This window comes from Acartia tonsa, chromosome 7 (assembly GCF_053477335.1).
Source record: "Acartia tonsa isolate MP-2025a chromosome 7, ASM5347733v1, whole genome shotgun sequence".
Lineage (NCBI taxonomy): Eukaryota > Metazoa > Arthropoda > Copepoda > Calanoida > Acartiidae > Acartia > Acartia tonsa.
The window spans coordinates 13,677,714-13,694,524 of NC_137266.1; the positions used below are offsets into that span (position 1 = coordinate 13,677,714).

Below are 16,811 nucleotides of genomic sequence, written 5' to 3' on the forward strand. Positions count from 1 at the left end.
TTGTTTACCAAGCCCTGCCCATAAATCTATTGTTCAGCTTTCACACCAGGGTGGTAATCCATAAAATCTGATATAATATCTGTTTTTCTCAATGGGTGGCTGCGCTGTAGCCTCTCAGGATACTTGGAGTTGACGTAGTTTTTCTTCTGCTTGGTACACTACACTCGTATTTTCGCTCACAGCTCGCAGCTATTTTGCTTGTTTCAGCCAGTCAGCGGCAGGGAATGTCCCGTCCTGCAGCGCCGTGGGTCCGAATCCAGTTGGTGGCGGCAGGGAATGTCCCGTCCTGCAGCGCCGTGGGTTCGGATCCTGCTATCTTTTGCAGTAAATGTTGGCCTATTTTCAGCCGTTTGCAATTATTTGGCCTGTTTCAGCCCGTCCGCAGGCCTGTTTCAGCCCTTGAGCGCTCAATCCTCCGTTAGATTTTGGCGCTCTTCGCGGTTCTCCGTCAAGTTTCGCTGCTCTCCGCAGTCTCTCGTCCGATTTCGCTACTCTCCACAGCTCGGGTTCCGCCACTCGCCGTGGTCTTTCGCTAGGTTTCGCTTCCACAACTGCCGGATACAGAGTTAGACCTTGCTATCCAGGGTGGGTAATTCAGGTTGCTTGTGTCAGTTTTGCCAGTTTCACTGCTGGGAGTACCTTAGCCTCAGCTGCGTGTCTGCTCTACACTTGTGGTTTGCCGTAATCTCACACAGCTGTCACCAAAAGTTGTGGTATCCGCCTTGGTTAAATGGCAGACACCCGAGTTCAAATGACTACGGCAGTGCGAACAGACGTGGACACATATATTATAGAGAAGCTACGCTTCTCTAGCAATCACTAAATAATAAACAGAGTCTATTCAGGTGTTACTTTATTCAGGGTCTAAGGTTTACTAAAGTTATATACAACAAACAATAAATACACAGATTGGAATAAGTAATCCTAAAGCAGAATCAATATAAATACATATACAATAATCAGATTGGGCAATAATGATCCCCCATCCCTGGAAAGGGTGGGGAACCAAACAATACAGCTTAACCATAATAAGGCTGTCAAAATCTATCATTAATTTTAAAGCATAGGGAGGGGTCAGGCTGACCCCTTCCCCAGTACTCGGGGGAGGGCCCTCGGCCCTTCTCCGAACCAAGGTCAGGGTTGCCATAGAACATGGCTCACGGCTGCCGAATACCACACTACCACTCTATACATGTTCATGCTCGTTTTTCCGTTAGTCTGATTTGTTGAACTTCGCCTATATGCATGTAGTCATCCTTGTTGATTAACTTTTTCCTGGATAATTTGGCATCTGTCATCCTGTGTGTAAGATGAAATGCAATACAGTACAATATATAATTGGACCATGGATGTCATGGATTAATATTTATTTATTTTCCAAAATTCTGCTGCCTGCGATGCAAGCTAATGCCATTAAGATAATATTGTTAGGTTCAAAGCAGTAGTGTTCAAACTTTTTAACCAACAAATTTGAATTTACAGAAAGGATACTTTTCTTTATCATTATTTGGAATGTACATCGATTTATCTCCCATTGTCTTATCCCTCTCTATCCCTGATAAATATTACTGCATATGCCATCAATGCCAAGAGTTGCAATATTTTTGTTTTACTTCTTTCATCCCAACATTTTCTAATTTGTTTCAGCAATCATAAATGTTAACAACAAGAATGACAACATCCATAAGTAGTAAAGCACAAATTATCATGGAATATATGGACAAACGGACATAGTGATTTACAGAGCAGATGCTCAGTTTTCATAACAAAGAAAAGAAAGAGAAACAATATGCAAATGCAAAATCTCAAAGAAAATCACAAAAACTCAAAAATAAGGTCTGAGTGACTATGTCTGTTTTCTAACCGTTGAACCGATATTGTTCTTCTTTACAGTTAAGCTTCTAATAGGTCGAGGGAAAGTTTCTTTATTTTGGGGGAGGGTAGCACCACCCTCCCAAAAGAATTTTCCACTGGAAATAGCTGCCCTTTAATGCCTTTAGGGGCGTAGCCGATAGATTAGAATAAAGTACAGCATAAGGCTGAAAGAGTTTGTGCGAAACCAAAATTTAATCTTGGGTAATTATAGAATAAACCTCAAGTCTAACCAAACTCTTCTCTCTCTCTTCTCAACATTACAATAAATAAATAACAGTGTGCAAATAACATTAGGGATATAATTGATCTAAAATTAATCTACAATATAGTCAAATAAGAGTTTGAAAATGTTAAGAAATATAGAAATTCTAGAAAGTTCTTAATAAATTATGATTGGATGGCGTAAATTTAGTTTAAATCTAAGGTTAATCACTCCTAAAACAAGTTTAATGGTGTCTGTGAAAACCCTATCATGTTTTGTAAATACATTGGAATTTACCCATAAGTACGGGATCCACAGGCGCCCTTATGATTTTTTTTCTGGTGAATTACTACCACAAAAAGTCAAGTTTTTGGTTTTAATTACATATTTTTTAAAATATAGTAAGTTTTAGTAATTTATAACCAAAGTGTAGGTTCATCACTACCTCAATTTTTTTTAGTTAACCAAACTCCCAACCCCACCCAAGAGTACAAAAATTTTTGTTGTTAATAAAAAAAATAGACATTGCTTGGCTTCTATCTAAAATGATTCAAATAATCAACAAACAAACTCGTATAAATACACAGTAAACACGCATTTTATAATAAAATAAGTGTAAGTTAAAATAAGAATATTGTTATTGCTGCGCTACATATGGACATTACTGTCCCTTGTTAATGAAATATTTTACTAATGTTCCAATTATTTAAGGATATTGACCCGGAGTGCCCAGTTGTTATCAGCCAGAATTAGATATTTCCTCATGAAAATGATGATTTTGAGGCAAGTAGACATTTTAGCTCGATTACGATCTGTAACGTGTCGGTCATTCAATAAGGCATTATGTCACAATCAAAAGAACTTGTTAACAAGCAAGTTAAAGTAAAGTCTAGATTTTAAAGCAATTGTTGGCAGAGTAAAATCATGAAACCTTCAATATTTTTCAAATTAATTCAATTGTTGGTTACTAGTGATCTTTTCACGTAATTGTATGTATTAGCCTCAGTCAATCAATATACTAACGGTAATTAAGCTCTTCATAAAAAAAACTAGCGGCTCCGCCCCAGTAAGCAATAGAAGTACTTGAGTAAATGGGGGGAGGGGAGGAAGTTGACCCTCCACTACATATTTTAGTTTTAAAAATTATAAGCAGAAAAGATTTTGTGGAGGGAAACATTTTTTCTTGTGGCGAATTATAGAGTAGCTTTGCGTATTCATACTTATACTAAAGTAACAGGATGTTTGTCTGTTTGTTTGTCTGTGTGTACCGAAGGATCTCGCTAACCGCAAACCGCAGAGTTCAACGCAAACATAAACGTCAAACGCAACATAGACATATTTTAAATATAAAAAAAAACATTTAAAGTGCCACTAGAGGCCTCTAGGGGCCTAGCCGCTAGTAATATAGAATTGGGGTAACATAGGGAAAATTGTTATTAATTACACTGAATAATGGATTAAAACAATAAACTTGATCTATCTCTCGTTTTTGAATTGTTTATTGATAAATTTGATATCAAATCGTGTTTTCAGGACAAAGAAAGTCGCCAGAAATTGTTTATTTTTTGTCTAACCCTTCTTTCAGTAACTTCCCCCTTCCCCTCTGTAATATTTACCCTTTCTGTGTTGTCCATTTCCCTTTCAAGGAGCGCAGGTACTCTTTGCCTATTTTGATCATTCTTTATTTATAGATTAAATTAAACATAAATTCCTGAAAAATTATCAATATGCATGAAACGCTAATATTTACAAAATCTACTATCTATGGCTCGAAAAAAAATATAATTTTTTTGCTGCCCTACTTGTGAACATATAAGGTCCTTGTTTTATTTTGTCTCGCATCTCAATTTCTGGAAAAGCTGGGAAATGGAATGTTTTTTTGTCAAACAAAAGTCAAACTAAGCAGGGATAAAGTCGCGGATAATGAGTTTATTTAAATTTAATCTAATTATAAAAAAAATTGTGTGATTGTATTGGGTTGTGAGAAAGTTTAACTTAAAAGCCAGAAACTTGCATAATAGGTGGATATCTTTATTTGATCTATATGATTTATAGAGACAGTATAAAGTGCCACCAAAAAAATGACGCCATACAATAAAATTGACCAATTAGAGGCCAGTATACACTGTAATTGACCAATGGTAAAATTTTATACTGGCCTCTCATTGGTTATTTATCGTATGACGTCATTTTTTAAAGGTATTTTATACGCTGTATCTGATTTATGGCTCATATCATTGTCCAATGCCTTTATTGAAAGAAAATGTATTATGTATAATCCTAAATTTTGTTGAATTTGAGAAAGGGTTATTTAGGTAGAACAAGGACAATTATGTTTACCACTAGTTCTTGGCTGATATAATTCTCATTAACAAAGTAGTTTCTAAAAGGTTTTGACTATTTTGGGGGAAAGTACCACCACCCCCCCTAGAGAAATCGCCATAGAAAAAAATCCCCCCCTTCCCAAAAATTATTTTAACATTTTTCTTTTTAAAAAATCACTATACCGTTACCTATACCTTATTTAATTCTAACAATTTAATTGTAAAATTAATTTTCAAACTAATTGCTATTATTGGGACGTTTGGACTTTGCATGACTTTAGAGAAACTTTGCTTTGTAAAGGTATGCGGACAGTTTAGTCTTGAGAAGTTGGCCAATTAAAAAACACAAATATTTGTTTGTCTTTTAAGTTTAACTTTACACTGCCTTTTTTTCCTCAATAAAATTGACATCTTCATAATTGATATTCTTAGCTGTTATGGTCTGTTTGTATGTAATGCTTTTGTGTGACGACGCATTCATTGCATAACAAATGTATAAGCATAGAGTTATAATCTAGACAACTGCTTGGCCCAAGTGTTGCGGTCCTTTTTCGCCTCCTTGCAAATTGTTTGTGGGTGGAATTCCATTCTATTCTTTTACTTTAAAAGTTGCATAATTAGACAGACACACAAAGTAAGGTAGAATCCCTTAATTTTTTTCAGTCAAGATCAAAATGAACAGAAAAGAGTGGAGAAATGTGAATTATTACATTATTAACATTAATTTTTGTCAAAATGCTTTAGCATTCATATTAATACTGTTATTAAATTATTGTGGCTGCACCTTTAGCATCTAATGCCTTAGTGTTCAATAGGGTGGGGAAGGGCTTAACTCAATCAGTTCAGTAGTTTAGATATCTTAAGCTTAAGAAACAATACCGTACCACTTTATATAATGCTAGTTGCATTGTTCCTAGCTTCCAGGGGAAGGCGATAGAGGTCAGGAGAATAGCCCAAACCACCCCAGGACATTTAAATAACTTCCCTGGAAAATGCAACCACTTAGGACCAGCAATTTCTAAGGTCCTTTGCAACAGACATCGAACCTTAACAATTTGTATCATAGGATTATTCTTATTTTAGGTATTTGACAAATAACAGACACGAGAAATCCATACAACATTATGTTATGAACTGTAGGTAAGATATGTTATGCTTAACCCTTAATGTTCGGGCCTCTTTCTGTACCTTAATCATTAATGGAGGGGGGTGTTAATATCCCTCCTCACGACCTTTTAGGGTTATTGAGAATGGTTTGGTCTTTTTAAAAAGGGATTACAGAAATACTAATCTCATAATATAGTTCCTAATCGTCGTAGGAATCATAACTTAAACAATATGGACGTACGAACCTTCCAAAAATGGACAAATCCTGTAAAACTTTCTGGACTAGCCTTACCTAGCTATAAAGAAATAAGTTAGACTTAGGAAACCCAGCCTAAGAAGTGTTATAGGATTTGTCCGAAAGTATACAGAGGTTTGAAATTAATAAGGCGATTCTAACAAGTGTTAAAATTTCAGCATAGGTGACTGGTTTGTACTGTACCAGATGAGTAAAAATCTAAACAAGAGATTTTTTGCAGAATTCATGGCCATGCTTTCAGTTAAGGTAAGCATTACAAAGGTAAAAAATGTGCAGTTACTGAAAAGCAGGGCTCGGCATCCGTGACAAAGTCTCAAATTTTAAACTGTTTAGGCCGATAAAACAGAGAATAATCCTTTAATTTTTATTTTATTTAAGGAAGAAAATTGTCCATAATACGAAACGATACATGATTTTTCAGTATGGCTTAGTTTTGGTTATAATCTTACTCATGAGGGGCAGACAACATTTTTGTTCAATGGGGACATAAAGGCATTCTGGGGTTGGCTTATGTACAACTGCTGAGCCCTGTTATGTTATAAAACTTAGGACCATTATTAGAAACGTCTTAAATTCTTGAAAAAATATAATAGCAATAAAATTATGTAGTTAGTCAACCTTTAGTAGTAGTTTGCTTTTAACGCAAAAAAATACTTGAAAAAATATCAAAAATACTTCAAAAATAAATATAGTAAGTTGATTATCTTATAGGAAATTTATGATCAAATGCAGTTCGCGGTAAAAATGTTCCTGAGATCAATTATCTAAAAACTATGAAAGGCTGCTAGCTGTCAATCAGATGAACGCCCATATTTTTATAAGCGGCATGAAAAGGCCGAAAAATGATCTGAAATAGCCATACTAAAATGCGTGAAATAGAGCTTGACTAAAGAATATGCTAGTAAAAAAAAATTCGCGCATTTATGTTCGTAGCGAGATAAATGTTTGTTAGTTAGCAGCCATTCAAAGTTTTTATTTATAGATATTCGTTTCCAGGATTCTTTTCCGTAAACTGAATCAGATCCGAAAATGAATATTTATTTGTACCTTGCTATTAAAAAATATTCCTAGGTTCATCCGGAATCGCCCTGGTCTCAAATTAATGATCTTGTAAGTTTTACATAAAACTGCAAATAAGATTTTTCTTTGCTTTTTGCTGTTTAATTTAAATATCTTTTGCTAGATTTGATGAACATATGATTTATATGAAACGTATGATATGGGCTTAAATATTTTTTTATATTTTATTTCCCCTTCGCTTCTATTGCATACATACAGTAGTTTATTAGTAATGCTATATGTGTTTTGCTTCTTACAATGAATATTTTAAATCTTAGCTTAATTATTTCTTGAATTTTTATAATTTACTAAAAAAAATTTCAATTTTGCTATACCTAACTGTAAAAAATATAAAAATAAGATTAATATTTGCTTGAAAAAAATTTTCTTTTTTTCTGTAATGTAATCTATGTAATTTCAAACAAATATGTTGTTTTTGCTCTGCTACTTAGTAACAAAGTTGTCCTTGTTCTCAACTTTAGTTAGATTATGCTGAATATGCCTTACTATTATTAAAAAGCTTCGCCAATATGTATATTATTTAACCTTGTCTGTTGTTTCTGCTTTCAACATTTTGTTTTTAGACTTGTCATAAGTGAACAGTAACGTTTGTTCAAAATTTTAAACAATTTGTGATTTTAACAAGGATATATACTCAAGGGTAGCGAAACAATAAACAAGTCAATCTGCAAATGCTATTGTCTGTTAAAATCTCTCAAACTTCTAGACTGATTATTTTGCAATCATAAGGAGGCTTGTTAATTATATTAAACTAATCATATACGTCGACTATTTGATATTGAATACAAATGGTCAAGTCTGACGTACTACCAACAAGCAATCAAATTACATCTTAGACATTCATTTATAATATTAAGCAAAAGTAGTCGTGGCTGACATGTTAGAGGCATGACATAATTATAATGTGCACGTACTTTTATAGATAACAGTCATGATAAGTTTTAGGCCATGTATTCAAAGGTCAAAAGAAACTTGTAGAGTAGCTCCGCTACTAAATATTTGTTTAAGCATTATAGACAGGTACCTTGCTATGTTTCAATAAATACAAATATAATACAAATATAGCCAGTTTTAAATATTTATTTTATTTATGAACAAGGACTATTTTGTCCACTAGCAACAAAGCAGTTTGATATTTTTAAAAAATATACGGTCTACCATTGACAGATTTAGAGAGAAAGATGAAAAGGAAAAGGAAAGAAAACAAAAAGGGGAAGGGAGAAAATAAAAGCTTATTATTGAAATCGGACCACAGAAGGTCATACAAACATACAGAAAATAAGACAGACACGAATCTATAGAGTATCGTTGCTACTTAAAATGTGCTAGACTATACGGTACGTAATTACTTTTTCGCCTACTCTAATAAAATGGTCCTTCCAGCTGGCTACTATAACGATACCACCCATTCACCCCGTTTGCTCTATCCCCTCCGAGTAAACTAAAATAATTACTGGCCAATATATGAGGACTATAGTAGCAATCTATATAGACCACAAAATTTCCCCTATCATTTTATTTACCTGTTTTATATCCATTGCTAGACTAAAGTTTTTTTAAAAGTATAAGCAAGTAAATGGGTAATTAAATATACAACATATTTGGAAATAATAAATTTTATTATTATACATATTAGGGTTGGTCGATTTTGAACATTTTATTGTAATAAGTATAATACACCTCTGGGTGAATTAAAAGTTATCTTTAGCCTGGAAACCGCTGGCGACCACACATTTTATTGTATAGCTATTCTTGAATGGGAGTCAAAAATTTATTGAATCAAAACTAGTCCTTCGTGGTGCTCCCTGAAATGTCCTTGAGGAGCAGAATCAGGAACTTTTGTCCATTTCAAAATATCTCGTTTCTAGCCTTAGAAAAAAACTTAAAAACCTCTAATTCTCAACAAAAAAAAATGGTGGGGCTTTTACTTATAAAGGTTATGTGCACGTTCCCGCTTTGGTCTCAGATAAAAATGTTCAAAATCGGCCCACCCTAATCCATATTTACATATGTTGTATATGTTATACCAAGAAATAGAGTTAAAATTGATTTGATATTATTTCTCAATTTCATGCTTTTCAATCAATTTTGAAATCATATCGACAGCTTTAAATGTAAAAATCGATTTTTTTTACAACAGGCGCATATACTTATACTCTATAGCTATAAATGTCCTTCTGTCTGTTAATCAGTAAGAAACATGAATTACTCAGCTGCCAATTAAGATAGACGATTGCAATTTTTTGTGAAGATCTCCTATACCAATTATCTAATTATACAGTTTATAATTTATTTCGCCCGTTGGTCTATGGATTGTGACACAAAAGACATATATATTATAAATATAAGGTTTTGTGATTTTTCTCCTTTTTTCACTAATAAAATCTGCTCTTTAACTTACTTTGTCCGTTTGTCCTGTCATTATTTTTTTGTGCTTCGCTACATGTTGTCATCCTTGCTATGTCTTCATGCAAATGTACCATTTAACATAATCGTTTTATTTTAATGTACTACATGATTATCAATTATTAATTCATTGTATAACTGTTATGCATCAAATGCTAAATAAAGTCAAACTGCTATTGATTTTAATTTACTTTTATTTCTGACATGACTCATTTTTAGGATAATAAATTGGACTGTATGACTTACTATTTTAATTCTTATATTATTTACAAGCGGCTACGGCCCTAAAGGTTTCTAGGGGTACTTGTAGGAGAGTGAGGAAGTCGACAACCCTCGCACTTTCTATTTTTTTCTAAATTAGGGGTCATTTTTTAAAAGGGGTGATTTATCTGGGGGAAGCAGGTGGTGTTGTTAAAAAAATTCCAGGACCTAAGAGAGTTACCTTGTAGAGAAGAACCTTTTTGGTTCAGCGGTAAGCGATATCATTTGAAACAAACAGACACACAGACATCCAGTTACTTTTATATAAGAATTAAAGTTATTTAAAAATGTTTAGGTAAACCCCGATCCTGAGAGTGGAGGTGAGGTTGACACTGACCCAGAGTTAGACATGGACAAGATGGCATTCCCCCCGCCAAATGGTCCATCTGCACCCTTCAACAGAGATTTGTACGATGAAGAACAGTCTATAGGTAAGATCTTTATTGGCGAAGATACTCTATAATTCGTAATTTCTGCCCGTTTGTCAGTCTGTAAGAAATGTTAATTTCTCTGCTTTTGTTCCAAGTACATAACTGAAATATGTTGTGCAAATTCTTTGTTTTATAGATCATCCTGTGTATGATTTACCTGGTCAATCTAAAAAAGATGTCATTAATTTCGTGATTTTCTAAGTATCTATAATACAAAGTAGAATGATGTCTGTCCGTCCGTCCGAAGCTTAAGATCTCGGTAACCACTGAACCGATTGGATTCTACTCTTTAGGGAATATACCTACTGGTCCTGTGGTGGTTTTAGGCTAAAAAAAAAAACATTTTTTTTTGTAGGAGATATCCTTGGTCCTTTTTTTTTGCAGAAGATTTACTTGGTCCTTATTTTATTTTTTTTACTAAATTCACCTTAACTCTTTTTTTATCATCTCTCGGGGCAAAGTCCCTAGAGGCTAGGGGCGAAGCCGCTAGTATATATATATTTTTCCATGACTCTGCACATATACTCAATAAATTTATAAAGAATCTATAGTAGACCTACTAATTTTATATTTGCTAAACCCTTATTTGAATTTCTGAAATTTAACAGTTTCTTGAAGGGTATGACAGTTTAGTCTAGAAACAATTAAAGCTTCTGATTAAGAATAGATAAAGTATTTTTGAAATTGCTTTTATATGTTATCCAATAGAAAATATTATCTCAAAAGCAGATTGGTTCTTTTGAAAGAATACTTCAGCTAAGATTTTATCAAACCCTTATTCTACTAAGAATTATATTTATATCAGGGGCGCGCTTTCTGATTTAGTTCAGGGGACGAAGCCCAATCTGTACCACTTTTGATTCCTGTAACGTCATAAAAATGAGGGAGATGAGAGGAGAAGTGGGAAAGAAAACCCCTAAAAAAGAAATGGAGAATCCCTCATTTTTATGACGTCACAGGAATCAAAAGTTGTGTAAAAGTAGTACCGATTGGGCTTCGTCGTTTAGGGGAGTGTAAATACCCTTTTTAGAAATGAAGTTTTATATCCCTGTTATATAGATAACACCCTCCTAATAAATCTCTGTGCATGCGCCTGATTAATAAACTTTACTAATTGCATGCCATGTTTACAATCACTGACTTTTAGGTTCTTCAGGATCTACAGGAGAGGAGGGAGGAGCCAGTGGAGATAATACCTTGGAGAGACAAAGAAAGTAAGTCATGTTTAATTGGATATATGTAGAATACACGTGGATATTATGACAGGGGAAAAATTTTTCGTCAGTCAAGTTCCTAGTTGGAGGGGAATGTGGTGAATAGGTGGATTGGGGGTATCATTATTTTAGCCCACTGACTCCTGAGAGTTTCACTTTATTAGAGAACATGAAAATCTGGTGTAACATCTAAGTAGTAATATATCCATTAATATGAAAGCCTTTTGAAAATGAGGCATATATGTAGTATTTACTTTTCCACCAATTTGTAATGATTTCTCGTTATTGTAAGCTCAAAATACCCCTAAACAGTAGCCTCCAAAAATTGTCCAACTTTTTTCTGTAAAAGTATGATATGGGAGCTGTGAGGTTGCAGCTCTTATTATATTATGTCGCGCAGTTGGGTGGGTAAATTTCCATAAACATAAAAAAACCAAGCTCAAAAATGTCTCATCTACATTCAAAATTATTGTATACCCCCAACCCAGGGGCGTCCAAGCTTTTTCTATGGGGGGGGGGGGTAAAATGGCGCGTTTTTTACCCCCCACCCAAAATTTTTGGCCCCGGGGGTAAAATTTGCTTGAGAGGGGTAATTACCCCCCCTGAAATCTGTTGTTTGAGATGATTGGTAGGGGTAAATTTTAAATAGGGGGGTAAAATGAAAAAATATTTGGGGGTGCCTACGTCTATGCCCCAACCTATATTTTTTTTAAGATACTCTAGTATTCACTTTGTGTGTTTATCAGTCAGTAATGCTATAGGGTAAAGATTTCTATGCCATATACGCATTTAGTTTTGTCCAGGCCTAGCTATTCTAACAATCAATTCTACAAAAAATCACGAAACCTTTGGAAGTAAGGTGGGAGTATATTTTTTTATGTAACTAAAGAGGGGTGGGTAAGAAGGGGGGAGGAAAAGGGGAAGGGAATTTTCCTTTAGAATTATTTGTCAGAATTGCATTCCCTTTTCCCTGAGTTTTGTCAGTTTGACTGTCGGTCCTGCTTAAAATGGCATTGTTTAAATTTTTCGTTATTTTCTTTGTTTTTTTTTGCATATTATCTCTCTTATTTCTCTAGACACCTGTTCTATTACTAACTTTGTCCGTTTGTAAATTCCATAACTTGAATATCAGCTAATAGCATCGGAAATATTGAGCAGAGTTGCTGCAAAAGAAATGAAACCATTATGCTGGCAGACGAAAAAGGTCCCCATAACTTTAACCAGGTAGTTTTCTGGTTTATAAATCTATACTTATATATTTGTTGTTTTAGAAACAAGATAAAGAACGAGGTTGACAGAAAGTTGTCGAAAAAGCAGAAAGCAGTCTTGGCGGCTGCAGGACTTAAAATACTAAAGAAAAAGGACAAAAGTAATTAATATATAATTAGTTCTGTTTTTCTAAAATAAGTAAATTTTATTCAGTGATAAAATTTGTGAATTATTAATTTGATAATGTGATTTTTAATTATGTAAAAGAGGACCCTGTTTAAAAATTCAATATATAAAAAGATTATGATTTTTTTCTCAAAAACTATAAAAATACAATTTGTTTTAATTTAAACTGTAAAAAAGTAACAAAATATAAAATATTATTTTAAATGACTTTTTTGATGAAAAATTGTGTCTTTGTTAAATTAACTGTGACTAAAGAATAAGTATAATTTGTTTTTTTAATGTGCATGATGCTCAAAAATATTTTTCTTTTATTTTCATCCTATTATTTTAAAAATAGAATATTTATTTCATGACGTGTCCGATTTGTCCACGGATATGTAAATTGTTTATTGTTTTATCCTATGACTTACTCATTGGAAAACTTCATTAAAACAATACATGTTTTTTCATCAGCCTTTAGAAAAAGTTTTTTTCTTTACATGTACATTAGATTTAAATTTGGCTTGTTTAAAATTTGTGATATATCAAATTTGTAAATATGTTAATATTAAAAGTACCACCATATTAAGTATACTCCCTTAAAAGTACGAAAATTAAACGAATTTTCTATTTTTTTGTTTCTTATGAAATTTGATTGAAATATAATTTCATAAAAAAAGGATTTTTTGAATATCTAAAAAAGTTCAATTTCAAATATACATAATGCCAAATAAATTAAAAGAAAACTTTAAAAAATTCTATTGAATTAATAAAATATTAAATGAAATCTAGACTGGATAAATGAAAAGTATAATAATAATTTTATTTAATTTGTAAATATTAATTTTAAGTGAAAATATTTGTAGTCATATTTATTTTTTATTTTCACTCCTTCCAATTCTTTTAAAATAAATTGTTTCACGTTTTTTATTGTTTTTATTTTAATGTTGAGTATTGTGACGACCGTGGTTCAACACATAGCTCACCCACTCGTCGTCGGGGAGATGCTAGGTTCGAATCTTGGCCCGACACCGCGTCTTAACTAAAGGCGTTAAGATTGTTCCTACTGCTGCTATGTCAGTTGCGCGACAAAAAAAAGTCATTTTTTGTAAGATATTTTTTGTTTTTGTTTATAAAAAAAAACTTTAAAATTTTGTAGATTCTGTCAAAAAAATTTGTAATACTGAAAATAATATTAATTTTTTAAAACGAAATAATTCGTCGAATTTGAACAAATAATCATTTATCCTGAAATTTTTTTAATGAAATAAATTCGTCTAATATGCATATTAGTAAACAGCTTATATACAGCTTTCCGCGGATATAAAATGTACAATCATAAGATTAAAACCAGTTTTTTTAGCCGGTGCCTTTGCAGAAAGCTGGATATAATACGATGCTAGCCATAGTTTTTTCGTATGGATGAGAACCGATTCCTATCCACCGAATTCGAATGATTACGAGAAAATTTCCTTGCAGTCATGTAACTATCCCAAGTTGACCCAGATTTAGACAGTGAAATCTTTTTCCTCTGTGCATAGGGAACGCAGGCGATATATTGCCATATATTTTTCTTTGTCCCAAATTTTGACAATGTGAATGTACCTGTAGAATGAGATTGAGCTGCTAACTCAGATGTTGATGTTGGTGGATTCTTTCTCTTCGGTTTAAACCTCTTAACATTGCCAGAGTGCGCTGTTGGAGATTTAATGTATTCTCTAGCATTCTCAATAGTCAAATCAACGTGACCTTGAATGAAACTTAAGATGGCAGGAAATCCATTCAATACAGCTGTAGAATAATCGTCTAATGTAATATCTGAATCAATAAATAAAGTTGGCGGAACTGGGAAATGATGCATAATATCTCTCAATGATTCTGGAAATAATGGACAGTAAACATTTACACTTCCACCATTGATTGTAGCTACATCACCGCTGTTTAATCTAGAATGATTCTTCAAATAGTGGGCTGAACAAGGAAGTTATCTGATATTCAAGTCCAACACATCTCCATCTGAAGGACAACCCACCTCTATTCTAAATGCACATTGGTATTCTTCTTTAATAAGACTCAATTTACACCTATCCACCAACTTTGCGTAAGATTCTTTGGATGTTTTTGCTTTATCACAAGCAAGAAGTCCAGCAGCCAGCAGGTCTTGAAACGAATACCATTCTGTGTGCCATCTGTTGTTCATGAACAATAGATTATTAGCTTGCACCGGATAATAAAACTGAACCTCAGGTATTGGGTTACACCCTAAAACAAGTTCAAGATCTAACGGTATTCGTAGAGGTGTCTTTGAACCCAGAGCAACTCTAAACTCTCCAGACAAGGACTTTCCATCACTTACAGCACAAACAGATAAAATAGAATTTATGCCTTGTTTCAACAGTTCAGGTGTAATTGTTGGATAATAAGAACCAAATTTATCAGCAGTTTGGACCAACCTTAAAATAAAACTAGTCATACACTAAATAGTTTTAAATAAAAATAAAACTAATAATGAATTCTACTATAAAGAGTAAAATTTCATATTAACCATTAAAATTTAAAAAAAAATTCTGACTATAAACAGTCAGATTACATACCTAAACATGTTAATCAATAAAATTTTATGTGCAAATATTAATTACGAATTTAAAACTTCAAAAACAGATTTCAAAATATGAGAAAAATAAAAAATCCTCAATTTAAATAAAAATTTTCTTTTCTTTCTACGTTTTAATACATTATTATAATTAATAAAAACTACTTACTTATTTGGATTCGGTACCATCGTTTCAGTTCTTTGGGCCGAAACCCGCCGCCGCCTCTCTTCTTGAAAAACTTTTAAATAAAATTTAAAAATCTGAAAATATAATAAGATTAAAATTGATAAAAAGATGAATTTTTAAATAAAAACAAGGTAAAAATATAAAATTATAAGTTACAAATAACACGTTCATTGCAAACATTAGAGAAAATTTCCATTCATTTCAATATACTTGAAATACCAAACCTTATTAGCGCACAAGCCGCGTTTCATTTTACACAGAAATTCCTACTACAACAAACCAAAAATGAAAACAAACTGAACTTCAACAATTTTTTCGTTAAAATTATTCCTATTTGTATTAAAATCTGTATAATGCAGTTAAAAATACGTTACATAATTTTATTTTAGTTAAAGAATTTAAACATAAAATGCATTTATTGACGTTTTTTTTATTTGTTATGATGTGTTTTGTGGTATTATATTTGAAAAGTTTGATCGATAGATTAATTATGATTTCACAAAGACAAACAAATTTATTTCACGCGTTGCTTCAATGGTGCTGTGTTAATAGTTGAAGAAGGCTGTTTTACAATATTTATTTCATTTTCATTAAAACTATTTTTAGTCTGTATTTAAGTCGATCTGACTATATAACGCTAATCGGATATAGTTTTTGCTCCGATTCGATCGACAAGCAGTGTAGTGACTGTGAAGATGGTGGCTCCGGCTTTAGCTCCGGCTCCGACCTAAAATCAAGAAAGTTCTGGAGCTGTAGCCGTTTTTAACGAAAATTACGGCTCCAGCTCCGGCTCCAGCTAAATATGGCGGCTCCGGCTCCACAACGCTGCGATCAAGTGTAATTAATTAGGGACTTTTTTTTTAAAAGTATATTTTGACTCTCAGACAACGTTTTTTGTCCGACCGGACCATATTAATAAGGTCCGATTAATTATATAACAAGTCTGTTATCTTAATTTGACCCTTAATTCGGGACGACTTACGATTTTTTTTTTAACCAATCGGATAAATTTAATCTGGATAGCAAAAAATAGGGACTCTGAGAAATTAAGGGGGAGGTAGGTTGTGCGAAAATTCCGTAAAGGTTGTGAGTTTTAGGTTAAAACAGTAGTAGAACGATAAAAATTTATGTTAACTTTAAAAAAAACTGTCTAGGTATAGTTCTTTTCAATAAGAAATACACATATTTAGTGAATATTATCGTTTAAGCCTTAAAACTCACACCTTTACGGAATCTTAGCACAACCTACCTTCCCCTTTCTTAATTTCTATATCTATTAAATTATATGGCATAGGTAAGAGTTTTTGACAAGTATGACTACTGACTAGGTACTTGGGTAAAAGGAAGAACTGAATCAAAAATAGTTATTTCTCGCATCTTATTATAAACAGCTTTCCGCGGATATAGAATGTACAATTATAAGATTAAAACTATTTTTTTTAGCCCCGAGTTGCCAAAGACACGGGCTGAAAAAACTGGTTTTAATCTTATGATTGTACAT

At 32.9% G+C, this 16,811-nt stretch overlaps 1 protein-coding gene across 7 annotated transcripts in view; it reads left to right on the forward strand.

The window, feature by feature from the left end:
• Positions 1 to 13,456, forward strand: part of LOC145324892 (innexin inx2-like) — a 48,533-nt gene extending 35,077 nt beyond the window's left edge. For 2 of the 7 annotated variants that reach the window (XM_080167606.1, XM_080167608.1), the window contains exons 12-18: positions 2,789 to 2,860; positions 5,485 to 5,541; positions 5,923 to 6,010; positions 6,836 to 6,874; positions 9,807 to 9,942; positions 11,090 to 11,156; positions 12,428 to 13,456. In XM_080167606.1, the coding sequence (XP_080023732.1) occupies positions 2,789 to 2,860; positions 5,485 to 5,541; positions 5,923 to 6,010; positions 6,836 to 6,874; positions 9,807 to 9,942; positions 11,090 to 11,156; positions 12,428 to 12,533 (565 nt within the window). In that variant the 3' untranslated portion in view covers positions 12,534 to 13,456. The remainder of the gene's footprint in view (positions 1 to 2,788; positions 2,861 to 5,484; positions 5,542 to 5,922; positions 6,011 to 6,835; positions 6,875 to 9,806; positions 9,943 to 11,089; positions 11,157 to 12,427) is intronic. The other 5 variants (XM_080167610.1, XM_080167612.1, XM_080167611.1 and 2 more) reach the window with 3 other exon arrangements.
• The last annotated feature ends 3,355 nt before the right edge of the window (positions 13,457 to 16,811 follow it).